The sequence below is a fragment of the Bufo gargarizans genome, chromosome 6 (assembly GCF_014858855.1).
Source record: "Bufo gargarizans isolate SCDJY-AF-19 chromosome 6, ASM1485885v1, whole genome shotgun sequence".
Classification (NCBI taxonomy): domain Eukaryota; kingdom Metazoa; phylum Chordata; class Amphibia; order Anura; family Bufonidae; genus Bufo; species Bufo gargarizans.
This window is the reverse complement of record NC_058085.1, coordinates 335,827,039-335,847,965: the sequence shown is the minus strand read 5'-3', so window position 1 is coordinate 335,847,965 and position 20,927 is coordinate 335,827,039. Positions and strand designations below refer to the sequence as shown.

General features: G+C 41.9%; 1 protein-coding gene across 1 annotated transcript in view; it reads right to left on the bottom strand.

Annotated features, from left to right (window-relative positions):
• The window catches only part of TCERG1L (transcription elongation regulator 1 like), a 324,890-nt gene extending 309,168 nt beyond the window's left edge, over positions 1-15,722 (bottom strand). The window contains exon 1 of the mRNA XM_044299170.1: positions 15,435-15,722. Within this exon, the coding sequence (XP_044155105.1) occupies positions 15,435-15,704 (270 nt within the window). The 5' untranslated portion in view covers positions 15,705-15,722. The remainder of the gene's footprint in view (positions 1-15,434) is intronic.
• Between the last annotated feature and the right edge of the window lie 5,205 nt (positions 15,723-20,927).

The following is a 20,927-nucleotide window of genomic DNA, read 5'->3' as shown; positions in this document are numbered from 1 at the left end:
GGCCCTAAAGAGTGAGAAGAAGTCTGGAATATAAATGTCTAAAAAATATTACGCATTTGGATTCCGTGAGGGGTATGGTGAGTTCATGTGAGATTTTAGTTTTTGACACAAGTTAGTGGAATATGAGACTTTGTAAGAAAAAATAAAAATAAAAAATATTTCCGCTAACTTGGGCCAAAAAAAATTCTGAATGGAGCCTTACAGGGGGGCGATCAATGACAGGGGGGTGATCAGGGAGTGTATATGGGGTGATCACCCCCCTGTCACTGATCACCCCTCTGTCATTGATCACCCCTCTGAAAGGCTCCATTCAGACGTCCATATGTTTTTTACGGATCCACGGATACATGGATCGGAACCGCAAAACACATACGGACGTCTGAATGGAGCCTTACATGGGGGTGATCAATGACAGGGGGGTGATCAATGACAGGGGGTGATCAGAGAGTTTATATGAGGTGATCACCCCCCTGTCACTGATCACCCCCCTGTAAGGCTCCATTCAGACGTCCGTATGCGTTTTGCGGATCCGATCCATGGATGCGTGGATCCATAAAACACATGCAGACGTCTGAATGGAGCCTTACAGGGGGGTGATCATCCCATATAGACTCCCTGATCACCCCCCTGTAAGGCTCCTATCAGACGTCCGTATGCGTTTTACGGATCCGATCCATGTATCCGTGGATCTGTAAAAATCATACGGACGTCTGAATGGAGCCTTACAGGGGGGTGATCAATGACCGGGGGGTGATCAATGACAGGGGGTGATCAGGGAGTGTATATGGGGTGATCACCCCCCTGTCACTGATCACCCCCCTGTAAGGCTCCATTCAGACGTCCGTATGTGTTTTGCGGATCCGATCCATAGATGCGTGGATCCGTAAAACACATACGGGCGTCTGAATGGAGCCTTACAGGGGGGTTATCATCCCATATAGACTCCCTGATCACCCCCCTGTAAGGCTCCATTCAGACGTCCGTATGTGTTTTGCGGATCCGATCCATGTATCCGTGGATCCGTAAAAATCATACGGACGTCTGAATGGAGCCTTACAGGGGGTGATCAATGACAGGGGGGTGATCAATGACAGGGGGTGATCAGGAAGTCTATATGGGTGATCACCCCCCAGTCATTGATCACCCCCCTGTAAGGCTCCATTCAGACGTCCGTATGTGTTTTGCGGATGCGATCCATGTATCCATAAAAATCATACAGACGTCTGAATGGAGCCTTACAGGGGGGTGATCAATGATGGAGGTGATCAGGGAGTCTATATGGGTGATCACTCCTCTGTCATTGATCACCCCCCTGTAAGGCTCCATTCAGACGTCCGCATGTGTTTTGCGGATCCGATCCATGTATCAGTGGATCCGTAAAAATCATACGGACATCTGAATGGAGCCTTACAGGGGGGTGATCAATGACAGGGGGGTGATCAATGACAGGGAAGTGATCAGGAAGTCTATATGTGTGATCACCCCCCCTGTAAGGCTCCATTCAGACGTCCGTATACGTTTTGCGGATCCAATCCATGTATCCGTGGATCCGTAAAAATCATACGGACCTCTGAATGGAGCCTTACAGGGGGGTGATCAATCACAGGGGGGTGATCAATGACAGGGGGGTGATCAGGGAGTCTATATGGGGTGATCAGTGGTTCATAAAGGGTTAATAAGTGACAGGGGGGGTGTAGTGTAGTGTAGTGGTGTTTGGTGCTACTTTACTGAGCTGCCTGTGTCCTCTGGTGGTCGATCCAAACAAAAGGGACCACCAGAGGACCAGGTAGCAGGTATATTAGACGCTGTTATCAAAACAGCGTCTAATATACCTGTTAGGGGTTAAAAAAATCACATCTCCAGCCTGCCAGCGAGCGATCGCCGCTGGCAGGCTGGAGATCCACTCGCTCACCTTCCGTTCACAGGAAATCTCGGCTCACGCGAGATGACGCCTATTGGCGTTAGCGTAGCCTGGGAGAGCCGCCGCAATGACGCCTTTCGGCATTAGCGTGGCGGCAAGCGGTTAATTGACCCAATCAATCTGCCAACATCTTGTATTGAAACATTCCAGCTGATAATGATGAGTCATGAATATTCATGAGCTCCTGACTCTCCCCGCCTACCTGCTGCTGAGTGACAGTTTTTTTCCATATGAATCAGCAGCAGGTGGGCAGGGGAGTGGCTATAGCTCTGAATTAAATATACGCTGGACTCAATGACATCACGCCAGACTCGAATCAGCTCATTAGCATGCGGCATCTTTGTGTGTATATTATGAGGTAACCATCTGTCACACCAGTAAGTGAATACATCTAAAGTACTTTTTAGTAGTTAATGATTGTATATAATTAGTTAGATTATAATCAAATATCCACATGAAAGGTTTCCTTTAAAGGTGTAGTCCCACAGAAAATATTCAGCAGTTTTAAAACCAGCACCTGGATCTGAATACTTTTGTAATTGCCTGAAATTAAAAATTGTATATAGCCACTGAGATATTCAATAAAATGTATCTGTACACTGGCTATTTTTTCTTTTTCTTACTTCTTTGTCCACCTGGCTGTGGTGGACGCACATGCTCAGTTTTATCTTTCAGTTGCCCCCTGAGCTGTGAAAGGGAAATATCTACAGCAGAAAGTGCACGACCCCGAGCTGCTAGCTTGATATAAATCTAGCAGAGCAATTGGAGCAATGAATGGCAATGGGCATATCTGTGGATCCATGTGAGGTATAGGGCTGGTTCTAGCTTAATTAGAATGAGAATGTCTGATTTTAATTTTCAATTATAGGATAACCCCTTTAACTACTAGATATGCCACACATGTGTGATAGATCCAGGTTTAACCTTTTGGACCTGCATCTATTGGGAACGTACATGCTCACTTGCTCCTGTAACTCACATAGACTTATAGGGCCACTAAACTCTGAAAAAAAAATAAAGAGAAAGTTTCTACTGTAGTCCTTTCTTCATAGACATCCGCAAACTGCTGCAGAAAGCAGTTAAACAGATATCCTACAGTCAGTGAAGTGTCTCTTTTCTCCTTGCCTCTCCATCTTTGGCTGGAGACCGGCTCTGTGCACAAGCAGACAGGAAGTTCTGGCAGGGGTTTGGCTTAACACTGCAGTTACTCTGCAGGTCTGCATTCAGACTGTCAGACATTGTGAAAGAGTATGGAAGCTGCCAAGCTTCAGCAGTTCCTCACAAAACCTTCGAGCCTTTTCAGCCTGTCCACTCCACTCCAGTCAATTTCATTTCACCTTATTTACCTTATGAGAGAGAGCTCAGCATTGCAGAGAAGTGGCAAAGAACCTATAAGGTTACTGTTCCCCTTGTCAAATACTAGGAGTTGCAGTTTGTTCCTTCTCACTCCCTGAAATGTCCTCTGGGAGCCCATAATAACTTCTTAGAAATGCTGGGAGTTGTCGTTCTGTCTTCCTATATCCATCTTCATGTAATGACTACTAATGCACCATAATAACAGTCTGGACATACTGAAAGTTGTATTTCTCTGCTCTTATACCCTTCTCTATGTAATGTTTAACAGTCTGGTCATGCTGGGAGTTTTAGCTTCCTCCTCTTATACCCCTTTCTGTATAATGTCCACTGATGCCCCATAATAAAAGTCTAAACATCATGGGAGTTGTAGTTTTCTCCTCTTATGCCCTTTGTTCTGCCCAGCAGGGCTAGGAAAAATGATGTTAGATCACGTCTGCCTGAGATTTGGTATTTCTGTAGTGATTAGTGTGATTATAGCACCATTTAACGGTGTTAGATTGTATTACACTTTGTTTTTCTTGTTACAAAGACTGCTGCATTGTGGGAGTGCAAAGCATCCTGGGAAAGAGAAGTCTCTAGTCTTCAGTCCCCAGGACACATCACCAGAGCTGTCCTTCTGCATATCTCTTTCTTGAACTCCACCATCCTTGTAAAATCATATCTGGTGAGAGATCTATCTTTGTTTCAGGGACATTATGTAATGCAAAGCTGTAATTGTCACTCAGGGAATTGTTACTACTGTTAGCTAGATATGTAGTCTTATGTTAGGCAGCCATTTTACCATGTGCTTCAGTGTTATGCAAATGTTATAGTACATGCTATCTATACTTATACTTGCTATTTGTATTATTTTAGTTTTACCATTCAATCAAATACTCCTGTTTTACCAATAAACAAGTTAGACTACAAGGAACAGTCCTCTTATTTGGAAGGCAGGAAAGGTTTATGCTGAATGTCAGACTGCACATTGTGCGAATGTGTATGAAGACAGGACACCCTTCTCCCTCTAATGTCCTCTATTGCCCCATAATAACAGCTTTAGGATTGAAGATTTTCAGTGCTGTTAAAAACCTCATGTGCATGCACTTTTTTACTGATGTGTTTTTTAAAGAGGAGGTTTTGTCAAGGATTTTGATCCATGCTCATTTTCAAAAGCAATTCTGGATGTGGATTCTGCTCAGAATACGTGCAACAATGGATAGGACACTCCTTTTTTCCACAGTGCATCTTTTAAAACTGTGTTTTTTTTACGTGCATTTTCACCACAGAATCTGCTCCAAAATTCATGCCAAAAATACTCTAACTAAAATATCCATTCCAACAAAATGGCCACTCTCGTTGTGTGTGACCAAAGTTATCCAAACTAAACCTAGCCTTTTCTTCCTAAACTTCCTGCCTCACATGCACTAGCATGAGAAGGGGAGGAAGGGGGGGGGGGGGGAAGGACATGGCTACAGCCTGAGAGAACAATGCACTGCTTTCCAATTGTATTGTTTATGGTTTTCAATTATGATATCTAATGAAACGAGAGTAAATAACAGAGATGCATAAGGAGATTCTGTTATGTTTTGTTGGTTGTTCTTTGTTTTGTATTGGTTGTTCTTTGTTTTGTATTTGTATTCTGGCTTTAATTCCCATTTAAATATGGAGCATCTCAGCCACCCCTCCGTCCAGTCCCTGGCTGCATTTGGTAATGTCTAATAACATCTGTGCCATGGGCATACCTACAATTAGAATCGCTCCTATTATCCAGACTTTACACTCCCTTATTGGACACTGTTCTCTCCCTACAGTGTGGATAATACCTTCCTACTATATCCCTACACTATCAATAATCTTTCCCTGAACTTCTCAATAGTAATTTTTGGTGAATAAAGTCTTTCCTAAACACTGTCCCTAGTGCCTGTCATGTGTCTCCCTGCACTAAGTTCACTATAAAATGGAGGAGACGGGGCAGGAGGAGGCTTTTTAGGACTGTGACATCACAGGGGCTGACTGGCTGCTGATTGGCTATCTGCATGGCATTGTGGGTGCTCCCTCATTCCCAGGCTTCTTACTTCCTCTTTCTAACATGTGCAGAAGCCATTTTAGAAAAAATATGATTCGTTACCACGAAGGACAAGGAAATTCGAGTTCGGGATTAATCAATTTTTTTCCTGAAATTTGGATCAAATTCCAATTCATCAACTTCGATTTGCTCTTCTCTACTCATGATGATGTCACAGTATAGGACTCATGTACATAAATAATACAATAATAATACATATAATAAAAATATTACACATAATAAAATCATAGCTTAAAAATGATTTAAAAAAAAGGTAATGCTACAATAGAGGGATAATATTCAAGTTAATATAGGCTACTTTCTTACTAGTGTTTGGTGCGGATCCATCATGGATCTGCACAAACGCATCTGTTCAGATAATACAACCGCATGCATCCGTTCAGAACGGTTCTGTTTGTATTATCTTTAACATAGCCAAAAAGTATCCGTCTTGAACACAATTGAAAGTCAATGGGGGACGGATCCATTTTCTATTGCACCATATTGTGTCAGTGAAAATGGATCCGTCCCCATTGACTTATATTGTATGTCAAGACGGATCCTTTTGGCGGAAGGGAGACGGAACGGAGGCAAACTGATCCTTTTCCATTCAGAATGCATTAGGGCAAAACTGATCTGTTTTGGACCGCTTATGAGAGCCTTGAACGGATCTCACAAACGGAAACCAAAACGCCAGTGTGAAAGTAGCCTAATGCACTGCAACCACAAATAAGGACAAACACAGCACGGGCGACAGATGTTTGTCAATTGCCAACAACCTATTAGCAGCATTACTAAATTTTATAGTACTACATATGTGCAGTTAGTGGTGGTTGGAAGGAGAGTTTAAAAAACTGAACACAGAATAATTGGAGAGCAAGGAAAATAAATTTTCCTTGCACTATATTAACTTGAATATTATCCCTCTATTGTAGAATTAGCTTTTTTTTAAATCATTTTTAAGCTATGATTTTATTATGTGTATTATTTTTTTATTATATGTATTATTATTTTATTATTTATGTACATGAGTCCTATACTGTGACATCATCATGAGTAGAGATGAGCAAATCGAAGTTGATAAAGTAGAATTTGATCCAAATTTCAAGAAAAATTTGATTAATCCCGAATTCGAATTTTCTTGTGCATTGTGGTAACAAATCATATTTTTTCTAAAATGGCCTCTGCACGTGTTAGAAAGAGGAATTAAGAAGCCTGGGAATGAGGGAGCACCCACAATGCCAGGCAGATAGCCAATCAGCAGCCAGCCAGCCCCTGTGATGTCACAGTCCTAAAAAGCCTCCTCCTGCCCCGTCTCCTCCATTTTATAGTGAACTTAGTGCAGGGAGAGACATGACAGGCACTAGGGACAGTGTTTAGGAAAGACTTTATTCACCAAAAATTACTATTGAGAAGTTCAGGGAAAGATTATTGATAGTGTAGGGATATAGTAGGAAGGCATTATCCTCACTGTAGGGAGAGAACAGGAGCCAATAAGGGGGTGTAAAGTCTGGATAATAGGAGCGATTCTATTACACCTTGCTGCACTAATTGGGGATACGAAGTTATCTAATACTACAGATTTTAGGTTGTTTGCATTCTTTGATACATCAGTAATTCCAGTAATCCTTGATTCTGTTATTGGGGTGAAACTGTGGTCTGATACTACTGATTTTAGGGTTCTCAAGTTCTATTACACATAAATATACCTGTTAATCCCTAATTGTGGAATTGGTATGAAATTACGGCCTGATGCTACAAGTTTTGGGGTGTTTATTTTTTTTATATATTGGTACATCCATTAATCCTTGATTCTGGGGTGAAATTGCAGCCTGATACTACACATTTTAGGGTGCTCAAGTTCTATTATAGTCTCTTTATACCTGACGCTAACATTGACCTGTAAGGCTGAGTTATACTTGAGTTATTTGGTAAGTTTTGGCCCCGTGACTGCCCAAATAAGTGAAGTGTGCAGTGATTCTAAGAGTGACGCCTGTTAACTGCCTGTCATACAGATGCAAAGTAACTATTTTACTACCACAGCAGACTCCCTATGCGTGTTACTGCAAGGCACAGTGTTCTACACCACTATACAGGCTCTCTGCAGCCCGGAAATAGCAGTTTTAAAATGTGAGTCGTCACAAATAAATTCTGATCAAATCTTTTTGGAAAATTTGTTGAACCATCCGAATAAATTTTTTGAAATATTTGCTCACCTCTAATCATGAGCATTATTCCCGTATTGTGACATCACCATGACCATTGTTCCTGCATTGTGACATCATTGTGTGCATTATTCCTACAATATGACATTACTACGAGCATTTTTCTTGTATTGTGACGTGGTGATTCTATCTGTACTGTGTGCAGTATATTTATAATATGACACAACATCTGCATTATTTCACTTCAGTGACATTATTGTTGCCATGGTTTATGAGCTGTAGCTTTACATGAGCAGATTATTCTTAGCCTGTGGCATCCCTGTTTGTGTGATCTATATGCTGTGACATTACTGTGTGTATTATCTATAGGCTGCAATATCACAGTTTATTATCTATATGCTGTGACACCCCTGAGTGTATAATCTATATGCTGTGGCATCCCTGTTTGTGTGATCTATATGCTTTGACATCACTGTGTGTATTATCTATAGGCTGCAATATCACAGTGTATGATCTATATGCTGTGACACCCCTGAGTGAATAGCAATATAGAAAGCACCGGCACTAGCACAAAGGTAGCTTTCCGAATGCTAGATCTATTGGTGACATATCAATGGTTAGTGACGCGTTTCGGCACTATGTGCCTTCATCAGACTATACACACATATAAAGAAATCACTTCTTTAAATGGACCGCCAGAATACTAAGGAGCTGACGTCATCACAATAACTCCACCCCCAAGTGCAACAATGCCATTTTCACCAGCAGAAACACACAGTAGCACAGTTACATTACCAAATCATTGAGGGGTCTCATTACCTCGTCGGTGGTGACAGGAACAAGCTACTATTAAAAAGGGAGGCTTATTGGATCCACCGGTTACAAACGTTGGAACCAAGAGGCCTCAACCGTGATTACAATGTGTATGGCTTCCTATGATTTGTTACTTTAATGCAATTTTATTTTATTTTTCTCTTAGCGGAATTGAAACATAATGCTACTATGTTTTCCATCGCACATCTATGAACTTCCACGTTATGGTTCGTGCTGCTGATTTGATGTTGACTCATGTATTTGTATATATGTTATTCGCTACATTGTTGTACTTGGGGGTGGAGTTGTGATGATGTCAGTTCCTTTGTATTCTGGCGGTCTATTTAAAAAAGTGATTTCTTTATATGTGTGTAGAGTCTGATGAAGGCACATAGTGCTGAAACGCATCACTAACCATTGATCTGTGACCCTCACATTTTTGTAAATATTTTATTCTATCTTTTCATGGGACAACACTGCAAATCTGACACTTTGATACAATATAACGTAGTCAGTGTACAGCTTGTATAACAGTGTACGTTTGGTGTGCCCTCAAAATAACTCATCTCTAAACCGCTGGTGTTATCGCTCTCACACTCTCTCATACTAGTCACTGGAAGTTTAACATGGCATCTCATGGCAAAGAACTCTCTGATTATCTGAAAAAAAAAGAATTGTTGCTCTATATAATGATGGCCTAGGGCCTAGACTATAAGATGGTGGTGGGGGTGTCATGGTTTGGGTCTGCATGAGTTCTGCTGGCTGTGGGGAGCTACAGTTCACTGAGGGAACCATGAATGCCAACATGTACTGTGACATACTGGAGCAGAGCATGAGCTCCTCCCTTTGGAAACTGGGCTGCAGGGCAGTATTTGTAATGCCCCAGAGTGCCATTACCACTCCACACAGCGCTACTGTCTCCTATGGGCTAACACAGTGTCATCTTATGCATTTATTGCAGGTCCTATACAATGTGTACTGCTATTCCTATGTAACTGTTAATGTTCATGTAATGTACCTGGTTCACCAGAAGGTGGCAGGAAGCATGGTAGAGCAACATTTGCAGAGGATGGAACCTTCTTTCCATTCTCTTCTCTCCCTCTAAAGAGGAGTTTAGTTAGTTAGAGGTCAGAGGAGAGTACCCCCTGATTGGGGAAGGAAGCAGGTCCACGTCCCTGCTGGATATGTCCTGCCTAAGACAGCTAGAGCACCTTTAGCTCTGCTGGACATACAGTAGAGGCCAAAGCCCGAAGCCTCTGAAGCCAGGAGGTATAGATTACCCGGTATTAATCTAGAGACAGACTACAGAGAGAAGTTGCAGCATAAAGAAAGAAGCAAATTTATACAGTAAGCGTGCCAGCACAGGAGTGCCAGAGATCAACAGTTGTAGCAGAGTTGAGTGTGTTTGCCTGTCAGAGTTAATGCTAACGCCTGCTGGGAACCAAGACAAAGCCTGAAACTGTTGGAGAAATGTTTATACAAGTAAAGCTGTTATTGAACTTCATCACAAGGTCTGGACTCAATTACTTTCTTAAAATCCCTCAATTATTCACCCTATTTGCTCTGCTTCAGATGACAAGGCCTGGGGCCCAGCATATCCAGGTAGGAGCACTGTGACATTTGCACCAACATTAAGGGACATTTAGGCCACCCTACACCACTCTGGCATTCCTACACCTAGGTACCATGCACAGTATGACTAAAAGGGGCCCTGTGCCCTTGTTGCTTCATTGCAACTGGTGTCACTAAAACAAGTACTAGTACTCTTAAATGTCCATGGGAGGAGGCCCCACTGCATATTCCATCATGATAACGACACCAAAGCTTAATGCAAAGAGATTATATCACCTTCCAGTAAATTGTAACTGTATAAATTCCTGTGCACTGAGCTCCCCCTAGTGGTGGCTGCAGGCAGCCAGCTTTATAATTGAAGGGAAGCAGGAGATATTTCATTGAACAAAATGGTGGTCATAATGAGTGACATATTTCTTAAGCACCTGTTACGCTTTTTCCAACATACAGTAGAATTTAGATAAAGTGGGTGAGTTGGAAGGAGAACTTTTATTAAATTTTTTAAATTAAAATCTCTTAATCGCTTAATTAAAAAGCTACTCAGTTCACCCATCACTGTGGTATGTGTCTACACCTTTGCTGACAGTTAGACCACGGAGAGACACACTTTTCAATTACAGGGGGAATGCCTCCTTTTAAGAAGGAGAATGATATAACGGGTCTTTCCAACTCAGTTTGATATATATATATTCTGGATTTATAAAGTATCATGTGTTTTGTTATGGAAAGAATAAGCTCCCCTCCTATATAAATTCCGCACAGTCACTAAAGCCTATATTTTCTGTCCTACATCTTCCAGCTGGGAATGTCTGGCAAAAACTGGTCGGACTCTGAACAACTGTCCATCGGCCCTCCCAGTAAACTAAGGAAAATCCTCACCTATCACTCTATACATTGTACTGTGGAGAATTCTGCAGAATTGTTCTGTGAATACAGTCATTTCTTGTCTTTCTTTCACTGTGATTCAGGAAAACCTCCACTGTGGCAAATGTTTATGGCTGTAACAAAGTCATCAATTACTTAGAGGGGGCGCCATTTTGGTTTATTTTTATTTTTAAAGTGGATGTCCTAGGAAAAATATCCTGCAGTTTTTAAACCAGACCCTGGTTCTGAATACTTCTGTAACTGCATGTAATTAAAAATGTATCATAGTCACAGAATTATTCAATAAAATATATCTGTATAGCGCCACCAGTTTGTTCTTTTTTTCTTTGTCCTGCTCACTGAGATGGCCGCACATGCTCAGTTTTATCCTTCAACTGCCTCCTGAGCTGTGATAGGAAGAGCATGGGCACACCCCCTGAGCTGTGGCAGAATAGACACACCCCCTGAGCTGTGGTAGGGAGAGCATGGGCACGCCCCCTGAGCTGTGGCAGAATAGACACACCCCTGAGCTGTCATGTTGATTTAAATCTAGCAAATGGGGAGATCTCTGGATTCATGTGAGGTCTGTTTTTCATTAGTTATGGGATAATCCCTTTAATTAAAGGGGTTGTCCGGGTTCAGAGCTGAACCCGGACATACCCTTATTTTCACCCCGGCAGCCCTCCTGAGCCTGGCATCGGAGCATCTCATGCTCCGATGCGCTCCCGTGCCCTGCGCTAGATCGCGCAGGGCACAGGCTCTTGTGTTTACAATAACACACTGCCGGGCGGTAACTTCCGCCTAGCAGTGTGTTCGGTGACGTCACCGGCTCTGAGGGGCGGGCTTTAGCTCTGCCCTAGCCGTTTTACTGGCTAGGGCAGAGCCAAATCCCGCCCATCAGTGCCGGTGACGTCACCGGGGTTCCTGTCAGCCCCATAGAGAGCCCCGGTACGTCACCGGAACTCAGAAAAATGCCTTTGCCCTGCGCGATTTAGCGCAGGGCAAAGGAGAGCATCGGAGCATGAACTGCTCCGATGCTTATGTCAGGGGGGCTGCCGGGGTGAAAATGGAAGGATGTCCAGGTTCAGCTCTGAACCTGGACAACCCCTTTAAATGTGCTAAGGTAGTCACAGCTCCACCCCTCATATGTACATAACTATGATCAATACCCCACTGCTGGCTTCCCTGCTCTGTCCCACCCAATTCCAGTCTCATATTCTCTTTTGGCGTCTGTGTTATCCTACTTTTGCCTCTAATCCCTTCCTTCTCCTCCCATTACAGAAGACTTTCCTAAAAAAAAATATTTCTGAAGCATTAAAAGGACTTTTCCATCATCATAGAATAATGGGAGAGACCAGAGGTTTTCTTCCCTGGACTGAATTTGAATGTCACTGTTATTCCGTAATGCTGTTATATCAATTATATAGGAAGCTAATAAATTATAAAACTGCATACAGTAACAATATGTTGGTATACAGCTATCTCAGCAAGCACGCAGCCTGTATATCAGCACATGGATTCCTCATGGGTTCATACTAATGACCTAAGGAGTTCCACGTGCTGCCATATAGTGCCCTTGTGAGGCATTGCACTGTCCATTCAAAGCACTGCTTCTGTGTGATATCTCGGTAATACATTAGCACCCTGCTTCCTATATTTTGCAGTGCCCACCTCCATTACTCGTATATCTGTAATACATGCGACTTTAAAACCGGAGATCCTCATGGGTAGAGTATGTACCCATAGTAGCGTAAAGGCGCCATATTACAATTCATACAACTCAAGTCCATCAAACAGCCATGTGCATGTCCCCCAAGCGCTAAGCATTTGCAGTCCGCTTACATCCTTTTCATCCTCCTGAAAACCTACGGTGCTAGGCACTAGATCACATGCATGCTGCAATGTATGTTTTTTCACCTGTGGTGTTACTGCAGGTAAACCTGATGGATTATCCAAACTTCTGCAGCCATCACAGAGCTGACAGTAAGCAGTGCAGTGACAACATCAGTAACAATTAGTGTCACGTTTCATCACGTTCCAAATCTGTGTCGCCTTCATCTCTGAGTATCTGGAAAGTTCTCACCTGATGATCTAGTAAATTTATCTGTTTTATCTATTTTCAAAAATGTCTACATATTCTTTAAAAAAAACGCCAGTCCCCGTCTTAAAATCCTATACAACCAACCAACAAATCCCAACCGGCTGCTCCATTCATTTCGGGGGGAAGGGGGGGGCTCCACTGCAATCTCGTGATTGCTGGGAGTCCCAGTGGTAGGACCACCACCAGTCTAATAGTTATCGCCTATCCTGTGGCTAGGGGATAGCTTAATATAAAAGGGGTATTCCTTTTATATAGGCGATAAATATTAGACTGGTGGTGGTCCTACCATAGGGACTCCCAGCGATCACGAGATCGCAGTGGAGCCCCCCGAAATGAATGGAGCAGCCGGTTGGGCATGCGCCCAGCCCTTCTTTTCGATGGGAATTCCCAGAGATGGCTGAGTACAGAGATTCAGAACTCCCATAGAAATGAATGGAGCTGCTGAGTGCATGCTCGACCAGCTGCTCTGTTCATTTTGGGGGGCTCCACAGGGTACGAGGCCCCTTCTCTAGTGATCATTGGGGGTCCCAGTGGTAGGATCCCCACCATAGCTTTACATAACCAGAATAACCCTTTAGAGCTCTTTCAAGAGACACAACACTCTGCCTTATCCAAGTTAAATGCCAGCTATTGTTCCCAGTTATCAGCCATTGTTCAATGGGATAGGATTCCTGTCAAATTGATTGTACAGAACTGACCATGCTAAGGTTTACAAGAACGCTTTTTAATAGAAAAATAGACTTCAAAAACTTACATTATTGGTATTTTTTTTATTTTTTATGTGAGGATCAGTAATGAGCAGATCTGTGCCATTTATTAGAATTTATCTACGGTATAGTGGGGTCAGGGTTAGCAGCACTACATCCAGGTCCAGCAGGAACGCATGTTGTCCAGGAGGACGGTGGAGCATTTGCCCCAGATGCTGAGTGCAAGGAGGAGGCAACAAGCCACTGAATCTGGTCCCTGGGCTTTAACAACTCACAATGTCTGGGCAGCCATGGTCCTGAGCTTGGCGCTATATACATAAAGCCTCATTTACTGAAACCTCAAACCCCCCCCCCCCCCCCATCTCCTATTTACCCAGCAGTTTATATTTAACATGGCACCATTTTCTCAGCAGATACCAAGAGAACTATATACAATAAAAGTTATAATATTAAAAAGATGTAGCAGAACTGTGTTTGTCACTTGGCATGCAGGTGAAGCCCCTGGTGCATTTATACCAAGCACTAAAAAAATTAACTAGGAAGCTTCTGCTTTATCTGTATGTATATATAGTCTGCTGAATGACAGAGACAACCTACACCTGGAAAGATCTTTGGGGTGTGGGATCCTCTAGTGGCCATTCACTAGTATGACACGTCATATAAAAGCACTAAAACTCAACATACTGTAGTTAACACTTCAAAGCATAAGAAAACAAGAAGCCTTTCCTGAAATGCAGCATTATTTTCAGTGCGCTCTCCATTTTCCATTACCTCTGCAATGCACTTGTCATAAATTAATATATTTTTAGCAGAGAACTAATACAACCCCGATTGCTCTGAATGCAGCAGGTTACACCGCCACGGCTATGGACTGAGATGTGGAGTGTTTATCTTGATGAATTGTTTAATATTGCAGCTCCTATTGTATGCGCCACAATGCTCCCCGTGTGATGCCAAGGAGCTGCTGAATTCCTCAAGACTCAGACTGAGGAGCTGTAATGTAGAGGCTCTGCAAAGGCTGGGCAAAGAGTCACGGCCAAGTGCAGATGCAGCAGAGCTCAGTTTGTCATGAGAAACAACTCACTGTGATATCTCAATATGTTCTCCTTATGACTGCAAGTAAGTCCACTGCAGCTCTGCTACTCTATCTATCTATCTATCTATCTATCCCATATCTATCTCTCTATCTATCTATCTATCTATCTATCTATCCCATATCTATCTATCTATCTATCTATCTATCTATCCCATATCTATCTATCTATCCTATATCTATCTACTGTATCTCTATCTATATTTGATAAGAAAGTAACTATTAGAAACTATTATATCAATGTTATATTTAATTATACATGATATCTAGTTACATTTAATTTGCATGAATCAGATTTATCAGTGCTATTTATCCACAATCTATCTACTCATATGTCTGTCTGTCTATCTATCCATCCATCCGTCGATCCATCCATGCACTTAAATATCTATCTATCTATCTAGCTATCTAATATATATCCATCTATCCAATATTTACCTAGTTGTATGTCTATTTCCTATCAATCTATCTAATACTTAACTATTTATCTACTTGTATGTCTGTCTATCTCCTATTGATTGATCTATCATTCTAATTTTCTATCTATCTATCCATCCATTCATCTACGTCATTATTTTTTAACATAACCACTTGAGGATGAATTGAGCCTGGCTGAAGTCTCTAACACGAAAAAACTTGAGTAAATCCAAATCATTTCCAATGAAAATAATGAGACAATGCAGAGTTAAAATGAAAGTTGCATTTATGGGATGCCATCCATGGAGGTGACAGGTCGGAGCACCTATCCTATTGCCAATCATGCACAGTTAGACTTAAGGGGAATTTTTTTTTTACCTGCCCATTTGCCAAAGGAAACTGGTGAACAGCAGGCTCTGGTGCAGTGGGCAATGACATCAAAGGTAGGAAAGGGTCGCAAGGAGCTTGCCAGGCAGGTACCCCCTGTAGCAAAGGAGATGGGTGAGGGCAGGATACAATAAACGGAGGGGGCACCGCACCTATCCGAAGGACACCAGGTGTTTCTGGGATCATACAAATCCAGGGAGCTGGTTCAGCATTCACCGGCCAGAGAAAAGGCTGTCGCTTGATTCTTGAAATGGGGAGCATCCTACATCTTATATATCCAACTGCACAAGGATTTGGCCTCCCACAGAATGGGGCTGGACTGGGATGCTAGCAAGCTTGCTGTTATCCCGCAATGGAAATCTCCAGTAGTAAGTGAGCCTCTAACATCCAGATGCCAGTAAGAGCAGAAGTCCTGCATGCCGCTCTGCTGCGTGGAGGAGAACTGGGAAATAGGACCTGAGTGCTCCGTAGCCATGCAGGCAGTCTCCTCCCTCCCCATCTCACTTAGCAGCTCTCCCCCTCCCTGACACATCACACTACTGATGAGTATCGCACATCCCATACCCCGTCCAGTCCTCCGCACATCAGATGCACTGAAAAACTGCAAATAACTTGTCTTCCTTCTATGTCTTGTCCATAAAGAGACGGAGATTCATCACAGCGTCTTCCTATACAGGTGAAACTCGAAAAACTAGAATATTGTGAACAGTTCATTTATTTCAGTAATGCAACTTAAAAAGTGAAACTAACACATGAGACTCATTACCTGCAAAGCGAGATATTTCTAGCCTTTATTTGTTATAATTTGGATGATTATGGCTTATAGCTTATGAAACCCCAAAGTCACAATCTCAGGTCCCCTTTGCTCAGGGGGTATGGACTAATTAGCTGACTAGAGTGTGACACTGAGCCTAGAATATTGAACCTTTTCACAAAATTCAAGCTGCATTAATGCAATTCTTTTTAATTTGCATTACTTAAATAAATAGACTTTTGCACGATATTACAATTTTTTGAGTTTCACCTGTATAGATACTTACATGTCTGTGTGTTTTAAATGTAATTGAATGCAGCAATTGTCTCATCAGAAAATGACCTATTGTTTATAAGGATTCACACTAGGGTTAAAGTTTTCCGGCACTGAGTTCCGTCCTAGGGGCTCAATACCGGAAAAGAACTGATCAGTTTTATCCTTATGCATTCTGAATGGAGAGCAATCCGTTCAGGATGCATCAGGATGTCTTCAGTTCAGTCACTCTTATGGTATTTGGCCGGAGAAAATTCCGGAACATTTGCCGGAATGCCGGATCCTGTATTATTTTTAATTAAAATGCAAAAACGCAAATTGCGAATCCACAAAACACGGACACTGGCCATGTGTGTTCCGCACATCACCGGCCATGTGATAGAAATGCCTATTCTTGTCCATGGCAGCGCTCAAGAATAGGACATGCTCTATCTTTTTTGCGGGGCCGCGGAACAGAACTACGGATGTGTACTACGGTGTACTGTCTGCATATTTTGAAATGAATGGGTCAATAACCGTTCCACAAAATTGCGGAACGAATGCGGATCCAGAACTACGGACGTGCGAATGGACCCTAAATGTGATTTAAACAATAGATTATTTTCTGATGACACCTTCCCTTTAAACAGAAACCATAAAATCCTGCAGTTTTCGCACTGGCCACTAAGCCTAATAATTGGCACCACTTCTTGGTCTGAATAGATCCCCTTACTGCAGTTACCTGCTTATCTATCATTCTAATCTGATAAATGCCTGTAATGATACCACCTATGTGTATAGATAAGACACCATTCACAATAGGTGATTGTCACAGTTTATCTATTCTTTCCTTGTACAATGACCTCTGCAGAGGGCACAGGACATGCCTAGAAGACCCTCCCATATAAATCAACGAGGTGCCTCCTGACCATTGTGTCTTTGGTCCAAGCGCTTTGTAAAAGCTCAGACAAGATGGCAGCCCCCATAATCATGTTCAGTAAGTAGAATTAATAAATCTACAGTCAGAAAATCAAAACAGAGTAGGAAAACATATATATAAATGTGTCGCTATCTGGTTTTAAATGTCAGAAAAACATTTTGTTTATACATTCCCTTTAAATAGGATGTGTCATCGGACAATGACCTATTGTTTAAATCACCTTTTATTTTTACAAAATTGAAAATTTTGGCGATTTAACATTTTTGGTGATTTATTTTTACATTTTCCATGTGACTATCTATAGATAAAAAAAAAACATTTATAATCCAATTTTTGCACTGGCCAGTGGCTTCTAGATCTAATGATGGGTCATAATTCCGTGTTCTGTGGAGGTAACTTTTCAGTAGCCATTCTCTGTATCATCACAGGCAGGATTACAGTGACAAGTAACACCTCCATATAGATAACACAGGATCCACCATGCTCTGCAGCTGTATGTCTATGGGACAGCAAGTGTATGCGCTGTCTCCTCAAACAGCTGATTGGCGGGGGTACCAGGTGTCGGACCCCCGCCTATCTGATATTGATGACCTATCCTGAGGATAGGTCATCAATATTAAAAGCCCAGACATCCCCTTTAATGACTAGCCTGCATGGTCAGCAACCCTTTTCACTTAGCCAGTTCCTCACCTGCCATTGTCAATAAGTGTTCTCTACTTTACCAGTCATAGCAATGATTACCGGAACAGCGCAGAACCCTTCAATAATTCATTAACTGATATACAGTAGCATATGCAAACAATGTATACGCTTGGAACTGATGTAGTGAAGCTCATTTTGTTGTTTAGCACTTATGGCGGTTGTGTTTATCTTTAATTTTACACAGAGCTGCGCTTTTATTCAGCTGCACTTCACTATGTACAAGCAAAGCAGTCCCAAAGGCTGAGTTCCGAATTCAGCTCTGCTACACCTGTATTTCATATTGATGCAATACATGTAGAGCTTTGTAAAAAAAAATTATAGTTGTGTTCTTAAAAAGGAATGTGTCATCAAAAAATGATCTTTTTTTTAAATCATGTTTTTATGGTAAACACATTTTCTTAAATTTTAATGTTTTTTTTAGTTTTTCCATGTTAATATCTATATTAAAAAATATTGGGGGTCATTTATTTTACTGAAATATGCCTAAAATAGGCGAATTTCAGGTGCAGGTGGTGGCACAATGGCCACGCCAGCTCTAAAATTGTGGGCGTTGGGTGGGCAGGGAAGGTGACGGGCTGGCAGGCCCCTCATTTACCATTTTCTACGCAAAAAAGGTCTAAATGTAAGAGAGCTACGAAGCTGTCTTGTATTTAGAACTGGCGCTGTATGCACCGAGGCCACAGCCTCTTCATAACTTCGGAAGAACAACCGCCAGCTTAGGGCTTTATTAAGATTGATGTCTAAAATGAATGTCTAAAATCATGTTGATGCCCACACAATGAGGCACATTTATTAAGACGTCGAAGTGATAGATATTGGCAAAAACATAGGTTAATGTCTGTAGCTTTTAAATGCTGCAGAAGGAGTATGTAATGACAGGTGTTCTGGTGTAGGATCACGCAGTACATCAGAGCGCGCTGATCAGTGGAGGCTGTATTAAACAGAAGCAGATTGCCCCACTAGTAAACAGCAGCACATCAACCCACACAAACCAAAATGATGACTTCAGCAACACCCCATCCTAGTATTTGCTAACAGTAATCCAGCGTGAAGTTGTAATATTATGTTAGGCTAGTTTCACGCTGGCGTTAAAATTATCCGGCAAGCTGTTGAGGCAGAGGAAGAGCCTGCCAGAGTTAAGTGTATCTAGCAAAATCGGATAGGGCCGGAGCACCGCCAAGCCCTATTGACTATAATGGGAACCAGCAGGGATTAGTGTTGAGCGCAAATATTCGAAAAGCGAATATAAATTGCGAATATCGCAACTTCGCTAATTTGCGAATATTTAAAATATAGTGCTATATATTCACTGTTTCGAATATTCGTCATTTTTTTTACATCTGAAAACAGGATTCCTCCCTGCTTTTTTCTTGTGGGTCAATGAGTCATTGGCCCACAAGCAACTTAAGCAGAAAGGAATCATGTCTTCATATGGAAAAAAATATGAATATTCTAAATAACAAATATATTCGCTATATTGCTATAACTTCGTTTTTTAGAATATTCGTCATATTCTAAAACAAGAATATATTGCAATATAGCGAATATTTTATACACATATAGACTGCAATTTAGCTAATATAGTGCTATAATCTTTTTTTTTATAGTCATTTTTTTTTTCTCTTCTGAACTTCAGATTTGGAAAAAATGTACACTATTAAAAAAAAATACTATAGCACTATATTAGCTAAATTGCAGTCTATATGTGTATTTTACAAATATTCGCTATATTGCAATATATTCTTGTTTTAGAATATGATGAATATTCTTAAAACTAATATATAGCATTATATTTACTGCTATATATTCTTTTTTGATCAACTTCGCATTACACAATTTTTTACATTTTAGATTAATGGCAACCGCGAAAATAATCTAGAATATTCGCAAATATGAAACGAATATTCTAGCGAATATTCACGAAATATCGCTAATTCGAATATAGGACCTGCCGCTCATCACTAGCAGGCATCTGTCCTGTTTCTGCCATGAGTGCAGGGGTCCAGCCAGACAAAAAACGGGCCCTATCTGTTATAGTTAATGGGATCTAGAGGTGCTCCGGCCCTATCTGGCTATGCTAGATATGATGAACTCCTCTGCCGGAACAGCCTGCCAGATACTTTTAACGCTAGTGTGAAACTAGCCTCACTTTTACACTGGTTTTTCAGCTATCCACAGGGCCCCACCACCGGCTTTTCATTATTCAGGGCCCCACCCCCGACCCCCACCGGTCACTAGGATGGGGATTTGAAGATCAAATGGTTTTGACTGTATAAATCCAACCAATGGAAATCCTAGTGTTAGTTACCCATCAAACCTTCAGCCATCCAGACACTCAAACCTCCACTTCCTCATCCCTAAATTTGCCTAAATTTTCATATATCCTATGAATGAACTCTGCTCAAGGTCCTCATCTCTTGACCAGAATGGCGAGCAGTTGCAAGGATCATCTCTTGCTCTGGAGGTCATAATCACAATAGGGAGCAGTCAACGCTGAACTACTCGTCTCACTATTCCTAGCTACTTGTACAATCCGCCTTAGGCAGTGGCCCACAACTGGTCAACAGTCAGAGTCAGGGGTCATGGTCCAAGCAGGATCAGGATACCAGGAGAGTCAGAATTAGATAAAACATTAGTGAGGAATCCCAGAAAGAAGGCACCAATCACAGGCAACTTGTGTCCGGCAGGTTGCCTGTTTAATTAGGTCACACTTCCTTGTTATGTGTCACATGACTAATGACATCAGCGCCACCTCTGACTGGCTAGCGCTTCCTGCACCAGGAAACTTGGCCCTATCATCCAGACAACTGAACACTGGTGGTGCTGCCTGCTGAGG